This window comes from Mastigoproctus giganteus, chromosome 8 (genome assembly GCF_048544385.1).
Source record: "Mastigoproctus giganteus isolate SK-2022 chromosome 8, ASM4854438v1, whole genome shotgun sequence".
NCBI lineage: Eukaryota > Metazoa > Arthropoda > Arachnida > Uropygi > Thelyphonidae > Mastigoproctus > Mastigoproctus giganteus.
Window position 1 is genome coordinate 15,866,199 of NC_143582.1, and position 21,978 is coordinate 15,888,176.

Consider the following 21,978-nt stretch of genomic DNA (forward strand, 5'->3'; position numbering starts at 1 on the left):
TACTAAAAATGCATTATGCCAAATAATTAGGAATGAATAGCAAAAATAAATTTGAAATATTTAAAATTAAATAAACATTTGAACTGCATCATATTAATATTTCATTCAAATATTCACTTGGTTACTTAAAACAATTATCCCCATTTCTTTCCATCAATATCCATATAACGTTTTGAAATCTAGTGTTATTGAAGTTATAACCACCATACCATAAAATTAGTAAACAGAACAGTTTTATAACATTGCTTAAAAATAGTTTTACACTCATCATTCCACTTTAAAAAATTACAAACATGTGCATAATCAAATTTACTAAGTATTTAATAGTATTTGGTTATGGCTAGCAGTTTATTTACAAAACTAAAATAAAAATTACACCAAAATGATTAAATGGCATTAAAGCTATACCACAAAGTTATAAATGATCTAAGACCAGAACTGATACCATTTTAAGATACACACTGATGACCACTTCATTTTTATACTGTTTAACACAGCAGTAACAAAAACAGATCAGCGAATTGTGCTTAGGATTTCAGTAGTTTTCAATAACAATTTCAAAACTAGTTTGCTAAAGAAAAATTTCTACCTATTAAGGATGTTTAAAAAGTATATGCAAAAAATCCAGGAATGCATTCTGGAATCCAAAATAAGAAGAGAAAAAATAATAAAAATTTTGAAATAATTAAAAAATAAATAAGAATAAGCACACTAGTAGCCACTAAAGAAAAATGTTTAATCATACCAGGTATGTACCTGGTTATTCTTATAATTTTTAAATTATTATTATTATTATTATTATTATTCTGTTTCACTTTTTTCTTTTTGAAAGGTCCATTTCAGTGTTTTGCAGCTGCCAAGGTTCTGCACCACCAGAAAATTCATTCCTTTAATGAATTATTTAGCTTGTGAAAATAATAATAATAATCACCAAGGAACCTGGAGTGACAGACGACACACCATGTTGCCGATGCTAACTGGCCTCAGAAATGATCCAACACATCACAGCAGGATACAGGGTGATCATCCAGAACCAATGCAGGGTGGAAACTACCCAAAATAATGATATTAATCACATGCTGCATGGTCACGTAAATACATATGATGCAAGACATACGCAGAATGTTCGAAAGTTAAACAGAAATTGTCACAGGATCAACATCATGGAGTGATTTTTAATTTTACCCTACCACCAATTCAAGCCTCTTCAATCTTTTAAGCAGTTGGTAATCTCTATAATCTTATTAATAGCACTACCTTCTTGTATGAATTCATAATGCATTATGCCTTTATAATCAAAAAGTAATTATAAAATAGTTATATTTAAACTTGTCAATCAACTCCTCCCCCCCCCCCAGAAAACATGGGAGACTCCTGTTCAGGGGCTAACATTTTGTCTAAGGGCTGTGTCTAAAGATCTTGCCACATTTAACTCCCGTCCCTACTGTTTATAGAAATCCTGGATCATGGTAAATTTAAACTCCTGTTTCTATCTAGCCTGTGAACAATAAAAACCTGTGCTAAAAGAAGTTTTCTATCTTTTCTTTTCACATTTATAACATCAGATACAATAGTTTGTAAACTACCATATGCTATCCTGACTCGAGATACAAGTTTATCATTTTCTGACATGAAACTGACATTCTCAAAAAAAAAAAAAAAAAAAAAAGATACAAAATTGCTTACTGCCAAGATATAACACATTTATGCATGTGCAATTAAAATCCACCTACTCCAAAAAATTCTGCACATTCTAGATTACAAAATAAGTTTGATTACTTTATGTTTAGATATTTTAAATAAACTTAGTCCTGGAACTTGATAAAAATGTAATTGAATATAGAGTTATTTCTTGTTGCTGAATATTTTTATTACAAACAAAGAGTACGCATTCTTTTCTGTGTTCTAAGTATAACTATGAACAATACAAAACTGAATGGAAAATTGAAAAGGATATCCTAATTAGGCATATTTCATAAGGCCTCAATCCAAATTGCAACTGAAACTGAAGACGGGTGGGCAAATTTCATTAAATACCTCAAATTACTAAGTCCATCAAAATTCATTCATCCAGGGAGGCACTGTTATACAGACAGACATAGCAAAGCTTCTATGTTACTGCACTGCTACAAAAAACACCTAATAAATACTAATTAGCATGCTGGGCAAGGCATTAAATCATATTACAAAATGTCACTTTGAGGGTCATATTTGAAACTTATATAATAGACATATTTTTAATTTGTAATAGAGAAACTATAGTGAAAAATTAAATACAAAGCACTGAAGTTACACCTGGGTGAACAGAACAGCTCAGTTGCAAAATAAAATAAACAAAGAAATAAATAGAATCACTTTTATCCCACATGCAACTAACAACAGGCTAACAAATTAATTTCACTACAAATTGAAATGAATTTGTTAGTCTGCTGTTGGTAATTGGAAGAGATGACAATGATTTTATGCAATATCTTATGCAACAGCCATTTCATGTCTGACATATTTAAATATAAAATATTATAAATGAAATACTCTGAAAAAACCAGGTTCAGATAACTGATGATTTCTATTAATTCCATTATACCATTTTTGAATCTTCAAGAATTCACTGAGGGTATACCATAATATTAATACTTCACTTGCATTAAAATTTTAATAAAACTTATGGAACAAAAATTTGGCTATTAACTAGGGGTCTCAAACTTGACTATGCAAGTTCTTTATGCATAGCAATTTTATTCTGATTTTAAGCACGTTCCTGACCACAATAAGACATTAAAAAAAATAGCTCAATCACAATGCACATGACAAAAGTGGGAGAACAGTTAACACCAAAACAGAACTAATGCATATGACAGGAACTTCCCATTCCTATTTAATACACATACAATGCTGTTCTGGTACAAAGAACTGGAAACATGCTCAGCAAATAAAATCTACATATAAAAAACACTGCTACCTAAAAATTGTGTAATATTCATTCAATAGACATTGACATTGTAAAATAGCTTAATCCCCTCCACACACACACACACACACACACACACACACACACACACACACACACACACACACACACACACTCCAAATTATGCATTTGTATTAGTGGAAGAGATCTTAATAATAGGTGGTAAATTTTCTGAATGCAGAAATGCACATGAACTCCGTAGAGTGGTGTTCTTTACGAAATTTTGAATCCTGTGCACAAAAAACTTTTTAAATACTGTTTTCTTAGTTTCACTTGACTATCTGCAAAAACTGAAATGAAATTATAGTCACAATACAAATCAGATATATATATATATATATATATTTTTTTTTTCTTCTTTTGGGAGGATGGGGGAGCGATAATTATGCCAGAAAATTGTGTAAAACTAAGCTCGTTACTTAACAGGTAAGAGTTTTTCTTCTAATCGTCTAAAGCTTTATAAGGAAACATATATGAAATTATCATGAAATGCATGCACACGCGTATTCATTTGCGAAGGGGTTAATACATATCTTGCATGAAGGTGAATGAGGGAGTCATTATATTGGACTTTGCAGTTAAAGAAATGCAAGATATTCAAAACTGTAGAGGACTACATTATATTATACTCAATAATTCCATCCTCTTCATCACAGAAATTCTCCATGGGTGTTTTGAGGATTTTAATTTAATAAGTGGGATTTAAAAAAATTTAGGTATAAATAGCAAGTTAAAACTACATATGCATCCAAGGCCAACCTGACATTTTGCAGGTTGATAAATCTAAGTAAAATGCTGGCAAAAAATCACTGAAATAGGGTACCAGTTAATTTCTATTATTACAGATGCATGGTCAATTTTAAGTGCTAGCTGGGAAGCTAAATGCAATCCATTACTCCAATCTGTTGAATAAATACATATTTTTAAATAAATTTTAATACCATTTCCACAGAAAAATTCATGCAATAACCCTATAAGAGTGGAAGTTTACAACTGAACTGAAACTGATAAATATTTTTCTTATTGCACATGCGATAATTTAACTTCACACTCAGATATTAGAGAAAAGATGTTTAAATTTCAGTAGTCTTCAAAGTGAAATTCTATGCCTCGCACTAACACATGTCACCAGAAATTAATATTATTTTGACTTAAATACTGTTTACCACCAAAAAATATTTGCTGTTAAATTGTGCATAACAGCTACAAAGAATGAGAACTACTAACCGTACCATGCCCAAATATTAATCAACAACAAAGTAGCATTAAAAGCCAATTTAACAGTTTAAAAGTTCAGCTTTTAATATTATAGTTTGATCATGACCCATTCCCACAAATCTTGAAACTGAATTGCCCTCATATTCTCACAATTCTAATTTTCTTCGCTTCTAAAACTTGAAAAATAAAGTGATCACATTGCACTTATTTCCAAGATAATAATTTTATCCTCATCCAGAAATCCTTAATTACAAACAAATTTTGTAACGAAAGAATAATTCTCTTTTCTGCTATAACCACTTTACATATAAAACATTCTAACTTCATACGTTCACAAATTTTACAAAATCTAAGATTTTCAATATAAATAACTGAATCCTGTTATAAGTAAATGCATCAAGATGGAAATGAATACCTCATAATGGTATACAAATCCAGAAGAACTTCAGAGGTTTTGTAGTTCTCTAAATCTGTATATATATTTATAGTTTGGAATAGCTCTGGAATTATGTATGCAAATATGTAGCACACACATATATATATATATATATATACATATATATATATATATATATATATATACACTGTATGTGCAAGTGGGGATGTTACTACACAGTATAATGCTTCCCACAGATAAACTATAAACAGGCTTATGTTGATGCCCTCAGGGTTATAAATGCTTCATGTCACATACTACACAATGGCTAGTTCCTAATTACTTATATAAATCCCAAAAAGGATAATTTATTGCTTGCTCAGTCAAATTGACAATTTAGAGAAAATCTATAAATAACTGATTTGGTACAAGCACTATTTAATCAGCAATAATGGTTCCATTTATTTTATGCAGGTTGATTATAAACTTATAGAACTTAAAAATATACTAAACTTTTTAGTAAAAAAGTTTTTTTTTTTTTTTTTTTTTTGGACGTTATAAAAGTTCACAAATTCATAAATGGTGGTTGCGAATATATGATGCAGAACAATCCTTAGTTTTTGTGGTATTAATGAGAATGGGTGAGAAACCTCTATCCTAATCTTTTGGTATTTGTGTATATTGAAAATATAAGCTAACCCTATTTAATTATAATGCAAACCAAATTTCTATAAAAATTTATAAATATGACAATTATTACAAACAGATCATTCAAACAGCACTGCAATTGGCAGCCAGCACAAAATCTTCCACTATGCTGTTGAGAAGCAAATAATAGGCATACTAAATTCTACATTTCATACATATCTATTCTATTGACTTATGGCATTCAAATAAAAATGGAACGTCAGACATGAAGTGGTTATAGTATCCTGGCTATCTTAAAATGTTTAACACAGGTTATTAGTAGCAAAGCTGTACCCATGACTGGTAGGTAAAGTATGAGTTCATATGGAAACCAAAAGGAGATCACATTGTGCACAATTGTCCTGGTACTTGTACTGTTTTGTCTACTGACAATTCTATGGAATTTTTGGACTTTGTGTATGCACTGCAGCACTTTTGTTGCAATCATTATTAGTATTCTAATTGGAGCTTTTCTTCATACATGTGGACAGTGCGCAAGTTTCAATAGCACTAAGTAGGTCAAACCCAAATGATTTGAGACCTCCGGCATATATAAAACAGCAAACTCAGTTCTCACTAACGGAGCCAACCTCCAGTTTTAAAGGTTAGTAGTGGTGCATAAAGGAGTACAAAACACCCATCTCCTGAGAATATATATTTGCAGTTTTATATAATGAAAACATTAACAACAAAATGATAAAGACAATACAAGTTTCATATTTTAATAGTTGTGTTTCTTACAACAAAATATTTAGAAATAATTTTATTCTTTTATATACACACATGTATATATTGTGTATGCAAAAACGTTTTAAGCTATAAACATGCAGGCTATCCTACCCCCTAGGTAAACAAGGCAATTGCCCAGGGCCCATAAAATCATTCGGCCCATTCCCCTTGAATCATAAAATAAATTTTTTTTATTTACAATTCAAAAAAACACAAAATTCTACCATAGTGCCCTTTACTGCTGCAAGAGCCTTAAAACTAAGGATAAAGAGATGCCAAATGTTTTTCTTCTGTGATTATGGCCGCACAAAATGCCTTCTTATGGAAATTTTCAGAGTTACCTTCATATTCATTCTGCACAATTTTGCTTTAGCAATCAGTGGGTCTGCTCGAGTCTAGAAAGTTCATGAACTGAGTTATTGCTACTTGTGTGTGAATGCTTGTATACACCAGTGGTGTTATCAGCCCAGGGGTCCCACCATTTTCCTACCCGCAACCACAAAATCATACATGATAATAAAACACGACCCCATATATTTGCCTTTGAAGGCACTATTGGTGTCATGACTTCACAAAACGGCATCAAAACCTATCCATTTATCATTATTATGATTAATCCAAAAACATTAAATGTCAATTCATTATTAAACATTTTTACAGGGGCCCAAAAATATTTTTGCCCTGGGCCCGCAATTGTCAAGTTATCAGGCCCTGAAAACATGATTCAAACTAATAAGAATAAACAAGTTTGCTTATTCTTACAGTATGGTTTTCATTAGTCTGGAAATGGAGTGCAGAAAATAAGCATTTAAAATTATGACGCATTCCACGAGCAATAGCATAGTGAAAATAACACCTACTACTATTTTAAAAAAGTTTACACAATAACCCATTTAAATAAATATAAAAAAATTACTAATATATATATTTGTAATATTTGTAAAGAAATCAACATTTGTGTTGATACAACCTGAAAATTTCAATACATTACTTGTGTGCAATATATTACCAGTAAACTTCCTTGGTTTCAGGCTATTAAAAATATCAAAATAAAAAGGGAAGTTTTTCCAAAAACAGTTTCCAATTTGGATCCAAACATCAAAAGTAACTGTGCATACAAAAGAAAATTGGATGATCTGATTAGCTACAGATTGTGTGCAAACATGAATGGGGGGGTATGGGGGGAGAAGCTAGGCAGCTAACATTACATATATTATTTTAAGAGTCCAATAAAAGAAGACAACCCCCACAAATTTGACTGAAAAATTAGTCATCAGAAACAAAACAATACTGCTGACATGTTCTATTTCAATAAATCTTTTATTTAATAATTATCCCAGTTTTAATGTTACCTGGCAGTCATAGGGTAAAATGTATTGATAATTTATAGCTTTTATGGGACATATCTCTTATTATTATGTGAACATGTGCTTGCTGTAGTGTGCAAGCACACTACATATTGTAGTAGAAATGCATGTTTAGTATGTCATGCATTAGGGCAGTATTTAAGACAGACTTAATACCAATTCATGTTACTTCAAAACACATCAAAAAAATAAAGTATACATTCTCATTCATTTCCGTGAAAGTCAAGCATATACCATCGTTACAGACAATGCTTGTAGTGCAGATGCCTTAATCACAGAAGACATATCAAACAAAGTGACATTTCAAAGAACTGGTCATGACCTTCCAAGACAACTTTGTGAAATAGTTGTAAAACTCCCTTGCACAGTTAACTAAACTCTGGAGGGTATCAAACAAAGTCACATCTTCATATGTGAACTTCATAAAGCATCTTTTCTGCACACATGACGCTTGATTTTCTGCAATGGTTGCATCATAAAATTAAAGCATACTGCACCGAAAGGAAGGGGATAATAAGCACAGTAACTATGCAACTTACAAAATTTTTATATAATCATACCGAACAAAATATTAGACACACTCTCATAATATACAATGCATCACTGTAAAGTAAAAGAGGAGTACTGGATAATGTCACAAAGTACAACAATGCATATCTTAAATACTGCTTGATAAAAGTGACTGAGATGATAGAGAACACAATAACTAGAAGGATCTGATTACTAGCATAATGATTTTTGCAGACCATGGCAGTCACCAAATTATCTTGAAGATGAATAACATCTGACAAACCCAAAAAACACACCTGGGCATAGAAAAGCAATAACCAGAACTGTTATTACAAGAAACATGCATTTAAGCACTTTACAAATAACTGCCACTTTCAATCACAATGGGGAATCCCTATATTCCCATTAATCATGGAAACTACAAGTTTATAGCCATTTATCACTTGCACTTCAATTTTTTTGCATACATAGCTTCTCCAAAGAATATTTTTGAGAATTATTCATCATCACAGGTGAATCCCTAAAGCAATAGCTCATTTGTGCCAGCTTGCAAATACAAACTTGTGGTGGTAGATTTACTGAGAAATCACTGTTTTGCAAACAGTAATTCCACCATCCAGTCATGCTGAATGGATTTGCAAATGGTTCAAATAACAATTTGAAGATATTTGTGGGATATTTTAATATAGTATCTGGCTGAAAAATTCATCCCTCCAACAAAGCCAGACATTGGTGGAATCCATATGCATTCTATCATTAGTATGAGATCCTACTCTTTATGGGTATATTCTAATATTTTGGTGAGTGCGTAGAAGACCAACAACAACAGATATTTACTGTTCCGATATATTCAAAATACACAGGAATAGCACTGTTACAAAATTATACTAAAGGATTTATCAGTTTTTTCATGAAAAAATTAAGAAATTACAGTATGGTTGTTAAAGGACAAAATGTAAACAGGTGTCAACTTAATTTTCAACATAACACTGTATTCTGAACTGAATCACAATTTAACATAAATTTCAAGCCTGCTATAGATACATTATGTTTAAAATCATAAGCCAAGATTTGTGTGCACATCTAGGGCTTTGTTTCAAACTGAAAAAATTAATAGAAATTATGTTTTTTATTCTGGACTACTCTGGACAGTCACAGGTATTCCAGAAGTAAAATGGTAACACTATCTTTTCAAAAGCTATGAATTATACAAGCTGGAATCATAAGATAAAGCTCTTATTTTTTTTAAATTGAAAATGTTTATGGTAAATATAAATGTGTTCAAGTCTCGATATACAAATTTATTCTCCTCCCTCAATACTTTAAATCAAAGTACAGGAAACAAATTTTACTTTGAACTTAACCACTTCAAAAATATAGAAATATGCTTGCTAAATGTTTTAATTTGTGTGCATCCAAGCAGTAATGGCTTGTTATAATAAGAGATAGCTGTAACTTTAGATTTCTGAAACTTCAGTTTCAAAAAATATTACACAACTGGTATTATGGGTAATGTTTTTAAATAGAAAACTAAACTATATTTATAATTCTGCACTTTTCCTATTAATTCAAAAGCATAAAAGAGAACACAACCTTTATCTAACAAGTATTCACTGAGCAACTGAGTTACAAACATTCTGCAACTCCAACCAAGGTGCATAACTATGATGATCTCCCTATCTCAAACCTTGTGTACACATGGAAATAACACAGATCTCCATGTTCACTGCTAATGGCCATGAGCCAACACTGCATTAATGCACCTGATGTTTTTCGCAATACCTATTTTCAATTTTCATCAATAATAAAAATGCCTTTTCATTTTGGAAATGCCCTGAATAGTCAAGTATTCAAGAGGCAAAAGATGCAGCTGCATGGGATATTCATGCTCCTTATACTCTCCCCAGCATGTTGATATAGATAAGTCACTAAGTTGATCAAAGCAAATTCATCCTAGAGGTAAAATTTTTATCAATCAATGATAAGTTGAAATCTCCAACACTTATAAAGTACAAAAAGGTTCAGTCATCCTGTGTACTTTATATATAACACATGAATACCATCCATTATTTTATTTCTTTAAAATTAGCATTACTACTGTGAATGTCCTAAACTGACAAAGAGAGATATACTGTCTTGGCTGACTTTTTTAAAGTTTCATTTTCTGCTTAGTCAGTGTTGCCAAGAATTTTATACGTATCCTACCCAATGATTCTTTCACTTCTAATTCAAGTAAATTTTCAGTAACTGAATTTCCACTTCACTTGACATTCACAAAGTAACTTAAACGTATAATAAAGAACTATAAGAATGCATAAAATACTATTGTTCCAAATGCATCTATAAAGAATAAAGTAGGTATATTTTTTTCTGCTTGTCCAAGTTCACAAAACCCATAAAAAGGTAATAAAACATGCTAGTTATTCAAAAGAAGCAACTTTAATGATAATTACTTTATATGACTGAATGAAAAAAAATGTGAGAACCTCGGTATTATGATAATAACATCATGCCATTACTATTTATTTATAGTGCAACATGCAATATAATCAGTTACTGTTTAACATACTTTCAACGGAATCTAGATTTCTATAATGACCACTCTTATACCACATGAATATGTGGTATAAAGAGTGGTCAATATAGAAATCTAGTTAAAACTGTGAATTTTACAGAGTGGGTTGGTCTATATCTAGATCTAATATAGTTGGAGAAGGAAATTACAAAGTAGTTTTTCATGGAATCTAGGAATTCTCTCCACAGAATCATGAACTATTTCCAATGCTATCCTAATATACATGTGGTATAAGAGTCATCATTATAGAAATCTAGATACTTTCAACATCCTCTACTCCCCCTCTCCCAGCACGCGCATGTGTGTGTGTGTGCGCGCGCATGTGCCCTTTTTAAACATTCCCTCCCCCAGCCAATGAAAATCAAGGGTTAATCATAAGTGCCCAGCTATACTGAAAATATTCAAAAATGTTCCCTGAAGATGGAATTAGGCAAAATAATTAAAAATTGTTGTTTTATCAAAAATCTTGTGTATCATGAGAAAATGTTGCTACAACTAAGCAGAAAAATAGACACTGTTTATATTAAATATCACATTCTCATGCCACCCAGCAATGAAACCAAAAGTTAAAATATTCTTTCGGAAACAGAAATGTATATAGGAGGTAGCATTTATAATTCAATGCCAAAATCAGGGGGAAAACCCATTTTTTAAAAATACAGTTTATAGCTCGTGCTCTGTAATAATCAATATATTTTTAAATCAGCCTTGCTCAAAGATACCCCCAAGAATTCTTTAAAACTAATACTAGTTTCAGATGTTTCAACAGGATAAAAAATTTGTTATGGAATAAAATATTGCTGATCATTTCCTAAATCCCACTATTAACAAATCATAACCCAAGTCAAACAATACATAAACAAATTAGAAAAAACAAGACTGCCAACAATTTAAAGTAACAAAAAGTACATTACCGGCGGCATGCCTATTCCACCAGGTCCTTGCATCATTCCATTTGGTCCTGCTATTCCAGGAGCAGACGGAACCCCTGGACCATAACCTGGATATAAAAAAAAAAAATTTTTTAAAGAGAGAGAGAGAGAGAGAGAGAGAGAGAGAGAGAGAGAGAGAGAGAGATTGTTTTTAATTACATAATCATAACAGGAAAGTGAAATAAAGCCATACATTAAAATTCACAACTGCAAAATCCACAATATTCAGATTACAAGTGCACAATATTATAATTTCTATTGGCTCACAATCTTTTACAAAAAACTACTAGTAACCAAATTTTTTCATCACATACCTTTTCTTTTAAGAAACAGTGCCAATACGCTGCACCATGGAGTCACACAAAAATGTATGAAACACGGTAGAAAATACGACAGTGAATTCTTTTGCTGTATCTTTACCCCCCCCCCCCAATTTCCCAAAGCAAATGCTCCCCACGCAGCATTTACAATATGGACTACACATGGAACCATTCACAGATTTCCAAAATTTTCTTTCATAGATTTTAGTTTCACTATAAACCATACTTTTCATTATATAGCAACCAAAACGATGTATTAAGAGAAATAATAATAAAAATTTTTTAAAAAAATACAGTTGACAGGAACATACAAATATTTTTTGCTGTAGTAGTATTTTCATTAAAACAATATTCACTGTAATGGAATTCTACTCAAAAGTAAGCAATAGAACATTTCTTAAAGATTTTTAATGGTTTTCTAAATGATTAGGTTATAAAATTGGCTTCTGCCCCTCCCCATCTCATTTATTTCAATCCCTGCCTTCCAATTCCCATTTTAAAAATGCCAATTCTACAGTACATAGACATTGGCTTTGTATTATCTAATGCCATCTTGTGTAAGACAGATGCGTGACACTGGTGAAGGCTAAAAAAGACAGGAATGGCTTATATAAGATTTCTGAGTTCACACACATGGTGTGTGAACTCAGATCAGCTTTAAGCATATGTGAGAAAGAATAAGTCAGCATAGCAATCTTTACAACTTCAAACATGAAATAAATGTGGGGGCAAGACGTGCATGCAGGTGCCTGTATCTTGACAACAGCCAAACATAGTTAAATGCTCCCATTGTGTGGTGCCACAAGTTTACCAAGACTGGATCAATAGTGAACAAACAACCAGCCAATAATCTTACATAGGACAGCTATGTGTAGTCAAAGCCCATGGTGAGAGTTGTCTCGTACACAGCAGCAACACAATGACCCAGCAAACCATCCAGTAAAACTGTAGGAATAGCAAAGACAGGTATCCACATGGACTACGGATCAGACATTAGCTTGTATAGGCCATGACAGTTGACTGCAGTCACCGGTCCCAATCACTACAATACACAAGAAACTACACCTTGCACAGGCAAATCAACAACAACAACACTGGACCCGACATGTAGAAATCTCTTTTCTGGTCTAATGAATCACATTTTCAATATTATAATGCTGATGGGCATATCCACAGCTGGAGAAAGCAACGAGGCCATGGTACATTGGATGAATGAATTGTTGGTGTTTGCAAGGATGCAGGCAGTGATGTTATGGTTTGGGGACAGTTTTTGTGGCAAGCCCTGGGTCATCAGATCACTGTTAACAGCACGATGGGAATGCCTACCTTTCTATTGCTTCAAACCAAGCACATACACCCCCCCCCCATGATGAGTGTATCCAGACAGCTCCAGCATCTATCAAGAAAACCTAAGAGGTTAGGCAAGCCAAGGCAGATTACTAGAAGTCACTAAAAAAGAATTCCAAGAAAAAGCAGCAAAGACTTCCTTACTTATATTAACACTAGAAGGAAGGGGTTGAATCACACTGGTCCACTTAATATCGATGGTTCAAATCCTTATGATCCTGCTCAGGCTGCTGACAGACTGAATAGGTATTTTGCATCTTCATTTTACACAAGACGAATTCTTTAGGAAGTGGTATGACAGAAGTCCATCAGACTCCAACATAGAACTGTGAGGAAAATGGAAGAGAGAGACTGTTGAAGTTAAACATAAAAAAGGCATGTGGGGTGGATGGGATCTATTCAATTATATTAAGGGAGGAAGCAAAGGAGGTAAGCAAACCCTTAGCCATACTAATGAACATCTCTGGATTCAGAGGTAGTCCCTGTGCACTAGAGATGTGCAAGTGTATCCCAATCCACAAAGTGACATAAGTAATTACAAACCTGTTGGCTTAACTTCTGTTCCAGGGAAAAAGTATGAAGAACCATCTAGACAAGAGTGCAGTTATGCTTCAGTCACAGCATGGGTTTGTTAAGGGAAGATCTTGTCTGGCCAATCTGATTGGATACTATGATGCAGTGACAAAGGAACCGGACACAAATAATTTTAATATCATATACTTGGATTTCAGGAAAGTATTTGATACTTTGCACATAAAAGACTGCTGTACAAATTGAAGCAGTGTAGCACTAAGAGCAAATTACTGCTATGGATAAAGGGATGGTTGAGCGAGAGAAGACAGAGTGGTTATCATGGGCACTGCTCATCCTGCTCTTTGAGGACTAATGTGATTAGTAAAGTCCCACAGGGTTCAGTGCTAGGCTCACTGTGTTTTCTGTATCTATTAATGATACTGATGAGGATATATCATCAATTGGAGATAACACAAAGGTTGGCAAGGCAGTTAATGACAGTATTGATGGTATAAGTGCTCCAAAAAAAATCTAGAAAAATTAGGCAGATGGGCTGAGAAAATGTGATTGAAGTTTAATGTTGACAAATGCAAGGTACTGCATATGCGCAGCAGTAACTCCAGCGTAACATATCAACTGCATGGGGCTACACTCAGGGTAATGGAAAATCAAAAGGACCTGGGGTTAATTATATAGCCTGATATGAAATTCTCTGAGCAGTACACACACACTGTCACAACAGCAATGAGGCTTATCAATGATATACAGCAATTCTGCTAGCAGGGATAAGGAGGTGATTACTGGATAGTATAAGGCAATGGTCAGACCACATTTTGAGTTCTGCATACAGGTTTGGAGGCTTCATTTTAGAAAGAATATATAGTTGCTGGAACAGGATCTATATATAGTTGCTGGAACAGGATCTATACATAGTTGATGGAACAGGATATATAGTTGCATGATCAAACTATGTTGCAGAGAAAGGCAACAAGTTTGGTGAGGGGAAGAAAGGCTATAGTTCTGAAAATTTCAGCATCTGGAGCCTAGACAAAATGCAAGACCCATGGATTGTATCGAGGGCATCTAGTGAAACAAAACTACCAACTGAAGACCAGTGAAGAGAAGAATTGAAGCCATGACAGAGGGAGAGACCTACAAATATCTTAGGATGATGCAGGCTCATCAATGAGGGCACAAAGCCTGCCTGACTGAGAAATACCATTAGAGACCAAAAAAAAAAAAATTTTCACAACACTGCCTTTATTAATCATCCATATTTTGATGGTCCTTTAAAAAGTAGTCTCCATTTGATGAAATGCACTTACTCCATTTCTGGAATTCTTCAAAAACATGGCAGAAGCTATTTTTTGCCATGCTTTTGAGAATTGCCTCTGACAACTGGAAATGTTTTCCTTGCAGCTCCTTTAACTTTGGAAATTAAAAAAAAAAAAAACCCAGAGGGTGCAAGGATAGATAAGGAACATATTCAACATTAATGATGGCTAAGTACTCAATGACAGCATGAGTGATGTAAGGTCGTGCATTGTCGTGATGCAGCATTCACCAACATGTGTGCAGTTGTGGTTGTTTGTGATGAATGTGATCCCCAAAGTGGGCAGTACAGTTCTGTAGTAGATTCCTATAACAGTCATATGACATGGCACGTGTTCATAAACCTTTCCTGGAATGTCAAAAAGAAATGGCCATAGCCTTTACTGCAGAAGCAACAACTTTTATTTTTTTTCAGTGTTAGAGATTATATAGACCTCCAAAAAGAGCTTTGTTGCTAACTCTCTGGATCGAAATGATGAAACCATGTCTCCTCCACTGTTATTAACTTGTGCAGAACACCACTAGCTTTTGCTTAGTCTCTGGGTCGAAATGATGAAACCACGTCTCATCCATTATTAACTTGTGCAGAACTTCACTATCCACTATCTTCAGTATTCACTGCAGCTGCTGGCAAACCCCCAAGCAAACTTGCTGTTGCTCAGGTGTGAGTATTTTTAAACACCAGCATGCACAAACATGTATCATATGCAACTGTTCAGGGAGAATACCATGCGTGCTTTCTACCAATACTCTCAAATCGTCTCCTTCTCCTTCAACCCATGCTTTTTTAACCCAAGCACGGTACTAAGTACTATAGGTTCTAATACCTCTCGTGTTTGGGGTTCACATAAAAAAAAAAAAAAAAAAAACTAGGGTTTCTTCCCAAGAATTCCTGGGAAAAAATCGTAACTTTAAAATTCCGAAATCCCGAGAAAAGCAAAAACATTTCCCGAGAAATTGAGATTTTTTTTTTTATTTAATTTTCTTTTTCTAATATACAAACTGCTACAGTTTATTTTAAAATGTTTAATTTTTATTTAAATATAGTTGCAAATAACCATTTCATTTTCTTTACCTAATTTTATGATTTACATTCTCGTCTAGTCAGAAAAATATCACGCTTTGCCACGAGAGCAGCAATAGTGCCCAGGTAAAATAATTGTGTGTTACCTAAGTTCATCATAATTGCAGTCCTTTCTATATGAGTCAGTGCATGCATAGCACAAAGTCACAGTTAAATGTTAACTGTGACTAAATTGCTTTACATGAATTAAAATTTTCTTATCTATGGAAGGATAGATATCCAAAAATCATCGAAGATATATTAAACTGCTTAAAACCCGTGCGACTCCCAGTTTAAGCATTAGTAATCATAAGCAAACCTACTAACAAGTGAAGGAATTTTTATATTCCTCTTTCGTAATTTGGAAAAACAAAATTATTTTATGTAACAAGTTTTTAAAGGAAATTAAACAGCAGCTTTTTAAACAGAGATTAAGTCTTAGTGTCCTTTATTTAAGAAATTCTCAAAGAAATTAAATGAGATTAATAATGATTTTTTGCTATGGCAAATACAAATGAAATTATATGATCTCTGAAATCGATAATGAAATGAATTTTCAGAGAAAAGTGTATTCAGTAGAAGAGTCAAACAGAAAATAATACAAAGAAATGGAAAATTCGGAACCCAGGGAATTAGAAGTGGATCTAAAAACAGAGTTAGAGAGAGAGATATATCCATTTCAATGGCAAAAGTAGAGCCAATTCAATCAAATAAGGTATTTTCATTGTTAAGAAGAGAGATGAATTTACATGAAGCGACACATAGACTGGCACAATCTAAAAATATTATTAGCTGCACTGCTAACAATCAGACCTACTTTCAACCCAAAATGAAAGAAATTTTTCTACTTGAGGCTTATTTGTAACTAAGCAAAGACCCAGAATTTTCTTAATGTACTGTGTTTTTTGTGAATGAATCACATGCATCTTTAAACATTCCAAACCACCTGCAATCTGTGCTATGTGGAAGTGTAAATTCACCATAAGCCGCCTCCTTTAACATTTCATACACTTCAGCTGACATTTTCTTGAGATGGAAATAAAATTTGAAAATAGCAAGCAGCATGGGTTATTCGTGAAAAAATTGTGGTCACCATAATTTACTGAACAACCCTCATACTGATACTAATACTGGAAAAGAACATTTTATGCTAGAACCATCCACATGATGTGCAATTACTGGACACGCTGTGCAACGTATGGGCTGGACTATCACTGGACACCCTGCAATACCTTGGAGTCTGTGCCAAGACGTGTACAGGCTGAATCGTGGACAAAAGGTGACTAAGGTATTCGGTAGGTGTTGCTAATGCAAAGGCAACTCAATGTAAATATATACGGAGTGATTTCCCAATTTAGAAATTTTCCATCTCACAAAGGATTCTTGAAACCTCATATCTGCTTTATGAACTACTGTTTAATTTCATTAACTTCTGCTCAATTTTAGAAACTCCACAAGTCTGTCTATAATACTAAGTAATCAATGATATGGAAAGGTATTTAAACATAAATTTCCTGCCAGGTTTATTTGAGCAATCATGCTGTGATCTTCAACTAAACTACTAAATAACAACATAACAACAATTAAAAATAGAGAGATTTATTAATTTCTTCTTATTCTGATTTATTAATTTCTTCCAATTTCAACATATAAAACAAGTATTTAGTACTTATATTTCCTTTGCAAGAGAAGACAACTAATGTACAACACTAAAAACAGACCATTTTCATCATGCAAGAAATAATTTTCTGCCTCTAAAGAGAGCACAAACCAAATATCAGTTAATTGTAAATACAGTAATACCCTGACTTACGCGGTTCTTGATTTTTTCGTTTGGCAACACTGCCGCCCACTATCTTCAAGGTCGTTTTTCATATGCTATCGATATACAGTGCGACGGCGGAGAGTGAGAACGAAAGATGAACAAAATTCAACTTTGCTGCCGCATGAGCTGCACACATATACAAAAATTTGCATTCCAACTGTCATATTTATATGCGTACGTTTGAATTCGTGCTAAACTTTTGTCGGAAATTACATCGTTTTCATGAATAAAAAAAAACTTTCCAGGCTTTAAGGTTTCCAAAGACCGATTGAAAATGATGGTCGGCGGGAATGCAGCTGGTGACTGCAAGTTAAAACCTCTCTTAATTTATCGCTCCGAAAACCCAAGAGTTTTAAAATATATATCTAAAATTAGCTTACCAGTGATTTGGAAGTCAAATCATAAAGCTTGGGTGACAGCTTCCATTTTTGAGGACTGGTTTGGTCACCACTTCATACCCGAGTCGAACGTTATTGCAAGTCTAAACAGATTCCATTTAAATTGATCCTTCTTGTTAACAATGCACCCGGTCACCCTCCTGCCACCCTAATTAATTTCGACCGACGTGTGAAAGTTGTGTTTTTGCCTCCAAACACAACCAGCTTGCTTCAACCAGGGAGTCATAAAAACATTCAAGGCCTACTACACGAGGCGTTCGTTTGCACGTCTGAATGAAGCTATGAGACAAAATAGTGAGGTATCTGTTAAAGACTTTTGGAAACAATTCAATGTTTTAGATGCCGTAAGAATCATTGAAGAATCTTGGGATGAAATTCACAAAAAAGCACTGAATGGTGTCTGGAAGAAACTGTCCATTTTTTTTTCAAAAACAACGCCAGAAACTGATCATGTTGCTCATATGATAGAAGAAGTTGTTAATCTTGCCAGGCAATTAGATTTGTAAGTCAATGGTGATGATGTCAACGAGCTGTTAGATTCACATAGTGAGGAGCTGATAATGAATGAGCTCATAGAGATGTGTGAGCAAAACGTCACTGAATTATCCGACACTTCAGACCCAGTTCCACCAGAAAAGCACATGACAATTGCAAGCTTGACAGAAGGTCTCAGCTCAATTGAAAAGGGGTTAAAAATTTTAGAAAAGACTCCAACGAAGAAAGCGTTATAGCTACAAAGCAAGGGATAAAAAATTATTAGCTTGCTACGAAGAAATTCTGGGTGAAAAAAAGAAGGCGCTGTGTCGTCAGACTAATTTGTTAGATTTTATGAAGCCATCGACGTCAAAATAATTTTTTTACGTAACTCATTTATTTTTTTAATACATAATTTGTATTAATATGTATAAATAACTGCAATTTTATTAAATATTTTTCTTTTAAACTAGTGTTTTTGTTAGTCCTTGGTCCCAATTAAACAAAATTTATATGTATTTATATGCAAAGTTGTACCCTGACTTACGCGAATTCGACTTAAGCGATTTTCATCAGACCCACCTATCGCATAACTTCAGGGTATTACTGTACTTCAGTTTTTGCTATATGAACTAACTAACATTCATATTTTGCTATATGAAGTAACTAACTTCGAACGAACGGAGGGGTGAAGTGGAAGTGGGGGGTTTTTTTTGGCTGATGCTGCATAAGCTTGCTTTCTTGCATCGTATGCCCCTACTAATGCTAACTACTGCAAGGATTTACAAGGGCTTAAGTTGCAGTTTTTTCTCAAAAGAAAATTCTCCTTCCACTCAAGAGAAACAGTGGCTTACTTTTTTCTTCACTTCCTAGAATAATCATTGCCTCCTTATGCGTATGTATTTGAACATATGCATAGGAGAATATTTGTGTGATGATCTCTGAACATATTTTCAGATCATAAAACAAACAATCTCTGTGGCGAGACAGACCTATTCATTAGAATAAAATCAACACACCAACAAAGTAAATCTTGTGCATATTCAAAAGTCTGAAAACAAACCAAGATCTACTTTTAAATGCTACTGCTAAATTAAAGGAAGCGTTATTCACATGACTTGTTGAACATGGCTGGAATGCATTTGCTGCTTAGACTATTACAGCTGGCAATGGGACTTTTAATATAAAGAAGGAGTGTTTTTAGAAACTAGATACTTGTGAGAAGATCTATAATTATTGTTATGATACAGTAAATCTAGGATTACAGTAAATACAGTATAGTACAGTGAAAGTTAAGACAAGTTTTTATGCATAACACATCCAAGTAATCACATGTTGATAACTTCAAACAGAAGTACAACTTTGTAAAAGTGTTACATTTCTACGAGCGTAAACTATCAAAATATACCCAAAGCATAAACTGTTTACGGGCACATCAATCAGGAAATAAGATCTAAACATGAGTCATTTATAAGCTGAGTTATTTTAAATGTGGAGGATTCCACAAGACATTACTTTTGAATATAAAATGAATGAGAATGAAATCCTTTCAATATTTAATCTCTCCGAAACTCAGTCCTGTCTTATAACTCACAAAAAAAGAAAGAACTCTCAAAATTTACAGAAGTCTGCTAATGTGCTTATTTTTGATGACACTCAGATTACAAGACAACATCACATTTGTTTACTAGGAATTACTTAATCCCTGACTTCTAATCTCTCTTGGCATCTAAAAAATGGGGTTTTCTCTTTCACTCCGTGCTACTTTTCTTTTAAAGAACTATTCACTGTGTACTCACTGTGCACAAATCTCAAATCTGCCCTACACCACCACCACATCGGGGGTGGTGCCCCCAAACCCTTTTTCTCAGGCCCCAATCTGAAGTGGCAGTCAGGTTACTTAATGATCCATCTATTACAAAGTCTGTCCACTCTCTCTTAGAGATGTTCAGTTTTTGTTGCATGCCTTTCTTATAGACACTTCTGTGGTCACTGTTCTTCTGAATTGGCATTTGAATTTCTCCCACACCAGTCCAATACATGCTGCAACCAGTCACTATCCAGCTCCAAACTCACAGAACCAACTCTTCCTTTTTCTCATTTATCCCTTCTACTTCTGTTTTTAGGAACAACCTTCCTTGATATTGATATGTATTTCCCAAAATGATTACAATCTATGGAAATGCAAGTTTAATATCAACAAGAATCTTCTATTTTCTCAACCCACAACCCATATATGGTATTAAGTACTATAGGTTCAACTACCTTTTGTGTTTGGTAGTTTCATAAAAATAAAATACTGCTGTTGCTGATATCAACCATGACCATGTCAAGAATTTTAAGCACCTGGATACAAACAATAACCACCCCTACCTCCAAACTCTTCCATATCAATGAGGCCCTAGATCTTAATTATTTATGATAAAGTACAGTACATCATCATTACGGTTGGACAATTAATAAATCCTTTCCAGATTTTGTAGTGAAATCTTACCTTTTATAACCACTGCATAACAGTGTAGTGTACTATGCTTTGTTTTGCATACATACATGACATATATAAATAAAATAACGAAAAAATTATGGATTAAATAAAGAATGCATCAAATTGTACAATAAAAAAAGCACCCTGCAATTTTATCACATGTAAAAAAAGATCTCTCAAAATTTACTACCTTCTGAGAGACATGGTGCATTTGCAATAAGATTGCTGCATAATCCTAATGGGGGGGGGGGGGTAAAAATTAAAAATTAAATCCTAATGGGGGGTAAAAATTAAAAATTAAATCCTAATGGGGGGGTAAAAATTAAGCAATTCTAATTACCTCCACCACTGACTGCACCTGGTCCTCCAAGGTGATCTGCAGTCAAACCTGAAGAGGGCAAGCTAGAAGTTCCTTGCATCTGTCTCAGTGCAGCTTCTTGCTGTTCATAAACAAAACAAAATTTCAGTCAGTATAGTTTGCAAAGCAAATTCAACAAAAACTATTGTAAGCAATGTCATACCAATCTTTGTTCATGATACGTGCAAAGTCCATCTCACCAAATCCAGACTTTGTGGAAATCAGTATTTGGCTACTGTATTGCTGCATCAGCATGATATATCCATCCAAGTGTATTCCATTCCAATAACTATCACAAAAATTTTGGAGTGCAACATTTTTCTGATAGCTATACAAAAACAGCATTCCTGCATACTTAAAATATATTATAGTTTAATTAAAAAGTACATATTCTGATGTGGTTAAAAACAGCAGAACACCCTTGTATAGAAATGTATGCAATAAAATCAAAAATACCAAATTTGAAATTTTTCAATTTTAAACAAAATACCGCCTTTAAAA

General features: G+C 33.6%; 1 protein-coding gene across 4 annotated transcripts in view; it reads right to left on the bottom strand.

Moving 5' to 3' along the window:
• LOC150081292 (splicing factor, proline- and glutamine-rich-like) overlaps positions 1–21,978 on the bottom strand; it is a 288,175-nt gene that overhangs the window by 191,083 nt on the left and 75,114 nt on the right. For all 4 annotated transcript variants that reach the window (XR_016547290.1, XR_016547292.1, XR_016547291.1 and 1 more), the window contains exons 6-7: positions 21,460–21,559; positions 11,345–11,430 (exon numbers count right to left, since the gene is read on the bottom strand). Coding sequence is in view for 1 of the 4 variants with exons in the window: in XM_090379613.1 (XP_090235739.1) it covers positions 11,345–11,430; positions 21,460–21,559 (186 nt within the window). In the remaining 3 variants the exon portion in view is untranslated. The remainder of the gene's footprint in view (positions 1–11,344; positions 11,431–21,459; positions 21,560–21,978) is intronic.